At 36.4% G+C, this 6,757-nt stretch overlaps 2 protein-coding genes across 4 annotated transcripts; one reads left to right on the top strand and one right to left on the bottom strand.

Annotated features, from left to right (window-relative positions):
• Positions 1-804: 804 nt before the first annotated feature.
• On the top strand, positions 805-1,583 carry LOC111006711 (histone-lysine N-methyltransferase trithorax-like protein). The gene has a single exon (XM_022278783.2). The coding sequence runs from the start codon at positions 881-883 to the stop codon at positions 1,379-1,381; it is 501 nt and encodes a 166-aa protein (XP_022134475.1). The 5' UTR covers positions 805-880; the 3' UTR covers positions 1,382-1,583.
• Positions 1,584-1,640: 57 nt separating this feature from the next.
• On the bottom strand, positions 1,641-4,566 carry LOC111006710 (uncharacterized). Of its 3 annotated transcripts, none has more exons than XM_022278781.2 (8): positions 4,252-4,564; positions 3,536-4,114; positions 2,913-3,368; positions 2,758-2,816; positions 2,544-2,580; positions 2,375-2,440; positions 2,196-2,297; positions 1,641-2,098 (listed from the first exon to the last, which is right to left on the bottom strand). In XM_022278781.2, exons 1-8 carry the CDS (start codon positions 4,321-4,323, stop codon positions 1,898-1,900), a joined length of 1,572 nt encoding a protein of 523 aa, XP_022134473.1. In that variant the 5' UTR covers positions 4,324-4,564; the 3' UTR covers positions 1,641-1,897. The 3 variants fall into 3 exon arrangements, with proteins under 3 accessions (XP_022134473.1, XP_022134472.1, XP_022134474.1); XM_022278780.2 differs by having other exon boundaries at positions 2,544-2,619; positions 4,252-4,563; XM_022278782.2 differs by having other exon boundaries at positions 1,963-2,101; positions 2,544-2,619; positions 4,252-4,566.
• Positions 4,567-6,757: the final 2,191 nt, after the last annotated feature.

Here is a 6,757-nt window from a genome sequence, read left to right as displayed (position 1 = left end):
TGGAAACAGTTTTAATCTTAGTTTCATGTTTTTAAAAGAAGATGCACATGACAGGCGAATATTCGTTTGGTGGTTTTACAATTAAAATATATATATATATATATATATATATATATATCTTATTAAAAATTTTTGATATATCAACCAATTTTTGATATATCAACTGAAAATACTATTTAATAATAATTAAAAAAAACTAAATTTGCTTTGCATTTCCCCTCTTATTAAACCAACTCTGTATCAAATGAGAACTAGTCAACCGTCGTCCCCAACTTTCAACGCCTTTTTTCCTTGGTAAAGAAGAATGCCTAATTATTTTAAAGAAAATAATTGTTTAGACTATTTTCGCCTCATCATTTACATATACATAGCACAATATAGTCCTCGGTCGAGCCAACTCCACAAAATAAATTCAAAAGGTTAGCAACCAAACAAATTTATTTAGAACAACTTAACTCAATTCAAACGGTCAAAAACGATAATTGACACCTACTCTTTTTCTTGAAATCGAATGTTCAAAGTCTCATATCCCAATTTGTTGTACTAAAAAACCTCAACTCAATCAAGGTACGTGCCACCATACGAGTGAATACGAGAATAACAAAAAGATAACCTTAGCTAGTAAGAAGATCGCTAAACCTAATAATAGTGGTGATTTAAAATGGTGTCGGGAGACTAATAGGAAGAATAAAATAAGGGTCCCCAAGTCAACCATCTACGGCTTGATCCACGCGCATTTTGGAGTGGGACACAATCAAATTCCTTGGCTCCCAAGGCTCGTTCCTTAACCAAACTCAATATAACTGAATACCTCTTCTCTTCTTTCCTTCAAACCATTCTTTCCCATTTTCCCTCCTCAGCTCAATTTCAGCACTCCAAAATGAAGAGGGAAGGTCGCCAACATGGCATGGTAAGAACCTGCCGGATCATCCCATCCCCGTGGAACCCAAGACCCGAAACCCGATTGATTAATGAACTCGATGTCCCTCCCACTGCTGGCCTCTTCGCAAAGGTTTCATCCAAGCCTACCAACCACTCCAAGTTCACCGGAAAATGCGGCAAGACCCGATGCTCCGGCTGCCGGTTCCACCCGGTTCAAAAGGCCAAAGATAAAACCAAGGGATCTCATAAGTTCAAGTCGCACCATCTCGTCATTGACTGCCCGCTGGCCAATTACGACCCTGCAAGCTTCATCGATGATGATGGTGACGATCAGCCACTAGAAGTAACAGATTTTGAATCGAGGGTCGAAGATATTCATCATCATGTGGATGATGAAGATGAAGATGAAACGAGTTACTGTAAAGTAGAGTTTGTTGTGGAAGAAGCCGTGGAAGGAGACGACACTTGGTGTTTAGTAGAAGAAGACAAAGTAATCTAATAGACGAAGAGGCGGCTAACTGTAACAGCCATCTTCCATTCCATTCGTGGCTGTGTACTTTTTCTGCTTCTATAAACTTTTATCAATGTGGATATGAATAATGGTTCAATCTCAACTTGAACTTTATAGAGTGGATTCACTACTTCACTGTAAAACCAGGATTAGAGGGTGACATTTTTAATATCTAACTCTGTTCTTTGGATATCATTTTCATTTAACCATTCGCTGTTTTCCATTTTGACAATCTCGGATGCTACTCTTTGTTGAATTCTGATGAATAATGATAACCTCATAGCCCATCAGATCAATGTTCTCTACACATATACTGATATTTTTATACAGTAGTTCATATCAAACAAGGCTTTCTTACATAAAAATTGACAGATATACCAGCAGAACAAAAATGGATCCACCGTAATTAAGATGTCGAGATCTGGTTACCTCATGAATATGTGGAAATTGCTTCAACGCTTCAGCAGAAATGAAAATATTGATAAGGATTATGCTGCTTGACCTTCACTGCTGAATATTAGGAGATGTGTTCTCATGAGCAGACATTAAAGTTTGTAAAGACAGAGAATGAGCCTTTCCCTGCACGTTTTTATTATTGCTTCTGCTGCTTTTAACTGGAAGCCTATGGCCAGAATGAGACATTGTGGCTTCTCCTGTTTTTGGGTTGGTATTTCTTCCAAGTGACGGGGGATGAGACGTGGAAACCTACTAAGAAAAAAGGGACAGAATTATTTCTACCAATTCGTCATGTGTGGAATTTTACTCTAAATTATGCCAAATAAGCGGAAAATCCCTTGTTTACCTCATTCTTCTGAGCTTTTCGCTCCTTGTAGAAGTCGGGCAATGGCCTGGCTTTGAAGCAGAAGCTTTGACGAAGTTTAGTTATTTCTGTTTCGGCTTTCTCCTACAGGAATGTTAGTCGTTAAGTCATAGTAAATAAGTCGTTTGACAGTTTACTACATAAAATTTTTAAAGAGATACCTTTAGTTTTGTTTGAAGTTGCACCTTTTTTTGTGGTTCATTTGTGTAGAACTTCTCTTCGAGTTTCTGAAGATATTGAAGTAGAAAGAAGCAATAAATTAGCACTTGTACACATAGAGTGAGATTGTATTTGAAAAAGGCACATGACAAGAATGCAGCAAAAGCTTGCCTCCTTTCTTCTTGCTGCTCTTTCTTCGGTTCTCAAGCTGAAAGGGGTGAATGAAAATGGGGAATACATTTTGTTTCTGAAATTATTACTTAAGAATTTAGATTAGCTATCACCAGGCAAAATGAAAACTAAAAGATAACTAGTTGAGGTTACTTTTCACTTGCAAAACTTGGAAGATGAAACTTAAGTTGCAGATTCAGGAGAAAAGCTATACCTTCTCTTTTCTGACCAGGGTGTAGCAGAAGGATGCTTTTGGGCCTCACTCTTCAATGCCTGCACAGTGCACACAACCGACAATTAAAGAAATATTGAGTAAAAATCCCCATTTCAAAAGATAGATTCGTAGACAAAAATGAAAAATGTGGCAACCGTATTCGGTGTCCTAAGAGGAGTTGAGCAATCTTTAGCTGGTTTGGAATAACTGGGCCCAACTTTTGAACGTTCGATCTTTCTTATGACCGATGAAGTAAACTTATTGAGCTCTCGAATTGGCGTAAAATTGACAGCCATCCTGAGAGATTTAGGAGTAGATTTCCTTTTATCTGCAGACTCCAATACATATTTGTTGGCACTGGCAACTTGTTTTGGAGTTGCATTGTTGAGACAAGAAGTTGCAGCAGTTGGTTTGGCAGGTGTAGATGGGATCTTAGATGATCTGTTAAACAATGGAATCTTTGAGGACGACGAAGAATTGGCAGCAGTTGGTTTTGCAGGTGTAGATGGGATCTTAGATGATCTGTTAAACAATGGAAGCTTCGAGGACGATGAAGAAGTTGCTTTTTTCTTGCTAATGGTGGTCGGTTGCTCCAAATTCTGGCGGGAACTCTGCAACAACACAATAGAATCAACATTTATTTTCCGGCTTTCTCAGGACTAATTTGTATAAAAAGAAAACTCATAGCATTCTAATCGTTCAAATCCCCCCACCCCTATTTGCCTTTGTCATCCTACAAGTTTCCCAGTTCAACATTAATGAGAAGCAGCTGCATTACCTTAGAAATGGATTTTTTCATCTGGGGTGTCTGATTGAACTCATTTTCAGTCAACACACCATTCAAATCAATACCCTCAACCTCAATTTTCAACTCAATCTTCTGGGGAATTGCATCGATCATTTGGTGGGCAATGCCTGCATCAGCCCCTTCAGATTTCTCCTCCTTAAGATCAGAACCGCAGCCATTCCCATTGTCAATGGCAACAAAATCTTGTGCAGTTGCAACCTCGACCTCCTGTTGATGGGCGCCATTAGAGGACGACATCGTGCTCGGCGGAGAAGCAGAGCAGCCAAATTCATGAACATTTTGTTCAGTTTCAGTTTCAGCGACAGGGTCTGAAGCAGCAGCAGCATTAGCCTGCTCAAGCAAGGCGGCAGCCCTCTGAGCAGCAACTTTCTTGTAGTGAGCTTCGAAGAAAGCTTTCTTCTGAGCAACGGATCCAGGGCGAGAGAACTTCTCGGCTTCTTCGACATATCGGTTTTGGGAGAAAGTGGACCATTTTTCCCAAGCCAGCGACTCCGATGTGAATCTCCCGAAGGAGACCGACTGGCCAAGAGCATGAATGGGATGATTTCCCTAAAAGAAAGACACAGAGAGAGAAGCAATGATTGAAAGTGAATTCGAATTCAAACAAATTGTACAAAATTACAAAGAAGAAGTGTGGAGAATGTTGGGGGAAAATTGGAGGGTTGTGTGATGGGGTAGGGACTGACCTCCATGGCTTCATTGGGGAAGCCAGAAGTGTAGGAAAATGGGTGTTGCATGAGGCAAGCTGAATCTGCCATGGGAGCTACCTCCAACTGCAGGGAACAAAAACAAAACCAAAAGAAAGAATCCAAACTCGGGAAACGCTTCTTCCTCCTCTATTATTGTAAACTGGTTCTGGGTATCATTTTGTCATGTCGGGAACTGAAAGCTTTCAAATTTTGAATTTCAAACCAGAGAAAGAAAAGAAACTCAGGTACAGAACTATAAAGGAAAAAAGGCAAAAGGAGGAAGATGGGGCTGCAATGGTTTTCCATTTCCCAAGTGGGGTCTCTCTTTCTTTACAAGAATTTTCCTTTTCCTTCTTTTTTTCATTTTTCATTTTTCTAAACTAGTTTGCTTATTGAACATTCGACTTGTTTTGGATCTCTTGATTTCAACCCTGAATGAAAAAATAGTTACCTAAGTTAACTATCTCATATATTTAATAGTGTAAAATTAGAGTTCGAATCGGTAGGGTAACCTTTTCATTTTTTATTTTATTCCCTTATTTTTAATAAAGGAAAATAAAATTACTTGACATCCAACATTCATAGATGCAAGAAGGATAAAATAAGATTTTTATTTATGTTCGAACGAGTTTTTAAAATTTTTGTACAATTTTGAAAATGTTTTTAAAAATGAGAAACGAAAAACGTAAATAGTTGTCAAATATTTAGATTTCTTAATAATATCAAGAAACGAGAACATTCCCAACGTATTATTTTATTATTATTTTTAAATATCAATTTGAAAACTACAGGCTTAAGCAATTAAATGTAGTTTCAAATACTTACCTAGACATTTATTAATGCAAGAAAAACACGTATAAAAAACTTACCTAGACATTTATAGATGAGATACTTGAACTACAACTTATGCTGACTTTCAGCAGGTAATAACTTAAATAAATAACATTTTAAGGTAAAATTCAAGATGTTTGAAATTTAGGGTTTAAAACTTTAAACATGAAAATTTAGAAATAGAATAAGATTAAAAAAAAAAAAAGAAGGGCAAATGGGTCCCATTTCAGTGAAGACCAATACCCAACCACAACGGCCAAATTTTGTTTGGGAATTTAAATTTAAAGTTGCCTCAACGGCTCAACTGAACCTAATAAAAAAATCCAAGTGGGTACTGTTTGAACAAACTTTTTTATTTGGTTTAGTTTTGCTACAAAGAAAATCTAAAGTGTTTGTACAAAGTGAAATTTCGATCAGGTGTGCAAAGGCATGTCTTTTCAAGTGTAAAAAGCGGGAAAGGCGAAAACTTTTAATCTTCGTCCTCACCCGAGTAGAGCAAAGAAAGAAGAACGATTTTTCGTTCGTCTTAGTTTAGAAATAGAACAACGTTGATATACTTAACAGCTTGGTATATTACTATTGTTTAAGTCAAATATGCTATTTTGGTAAAAACCTCAAAAAGAGTCCTTTCGAGCATATAAAAAATACTTATTTAAGGTTCAATCATCTCCACATTTATTAAATGTAAAAAGTCTCGAAAAATTATATAATTAAATCTTTTAGAATAAATCAATTAGAAGAAGTTGATAAGTATATTAAAAAACATTAGAGCTAAAAACAAGACTCCCCTTTTTTCCTTTTGAAATTAAAAGCAAGCAAGACTATGAACTATTTGAGGTGAGAGGTTAAAATTTCAAAGTGGGAGTCGCATCAACTTTAATAACTTTTACCCAATATATTTTGTTATGAAATTATAAGAAAATTTTATTTTAATATCCAAAGATGAAAATAAAAAGAAATAATTTGTTCCTTTCTCATCCCAATCCAATCGTACCAATTTTAAGCACCATTACAAGAGTCAAACCGAGCATAGTTGATAGATAAAGTAATTTATTACCTTCTAATAAGAAAACAATAAATTGGTTATTGCTCTTTTACTTTCAAAATTTTGTATACATTAAGATCGAAGTGTTATCAATTGATAGATAGAATTTCAAGAGTAGGTAGGTCTGGAGGGAAGTTGCGAGCGTTATGTTTATGCATAACTTCCATACCAAATTTAACGCGGTTAACCGAGATATAAGGTTGAATTGTCGGACCCAAATGAAATTGAGAGAGAGAGAGAGAGAGAGAGGAAGAAAGAGCATTGGTGGTTGGAGGTAGAGGGAAGGGATGTATTGGGTTGAACAACCAGTGGTTAAGAGTTAGGACAGGACACTACATATTTTCAAGTGGGACTGTGTATTTGTTTGGTAATGGTAATGGTAATGCTATTGGTATTGGTAGCTCCACACAATTATTTCAATTCAAGTTCCAAGTTTTTACTCAACCAATTGATCACTTTCCCATTTTTAACCAAAAACATTTTCAAACTTTCTTTTCAAATCATTCCCTCATCAACTCCCATGTTGTACCAACCTTCAAATCATCAAATCGAATGAGTAATAATTAAATCCCATCCATAATTTTAAGAAATGTTCTTCCTTTTTTACCCTCCTCACTCATTTTTAAT

This window comes from Momordica charantia, assembly GCF_013281855.1.
Source record: "Momordica charantia cultivar OHB3-1 chromosome 4 unlocalized genomic scaffold, Mcharantia_2.0 BLBB01000004.1, whole genome shotgun sequence".
Lineage (NCBI taxonomy): Eukaryota > Viridiplantae > Streptophyta > Magnoliopsida > Cucurbitales > Cucurbitaceae > Momordica > Momordica charantia.
The sequence above is the reverse complement of the archived record's forward strand: the minus strand, read 5'-3'. Positions and strand labels throughout refer to the sequence as shown.

Coding starts and splice junctions, on each gene's coding strand:
- LOC111006711 (XM_022278783.2), top strand. CDS start 881: ATGAAGAGGGAAGGTCGCCAACATGGCATGGTAAGAACCTGCCGGATC.
- LOC111006710 (XM_022278780.2), bottom strand. CDS start 4,323: ATGGCAGATTCAGCTTGCCTCATGCAACACCCATTTTCCTACACTTCT. Junction 2,620..2,757: donor CCCTGGTCAGAAAAGAGAAG/GTATAGCTTTTC, acceptor TAATAATTTCAG/AAACAAAATGTATTCCCCAT. Junction 2,298..2,374: donor AACTTCAAACAAAACTAAAG/GTATCTCTTTAA, acceptor ACATTCCTGTAG/GAGAAAGCCGAAACAGAAAT.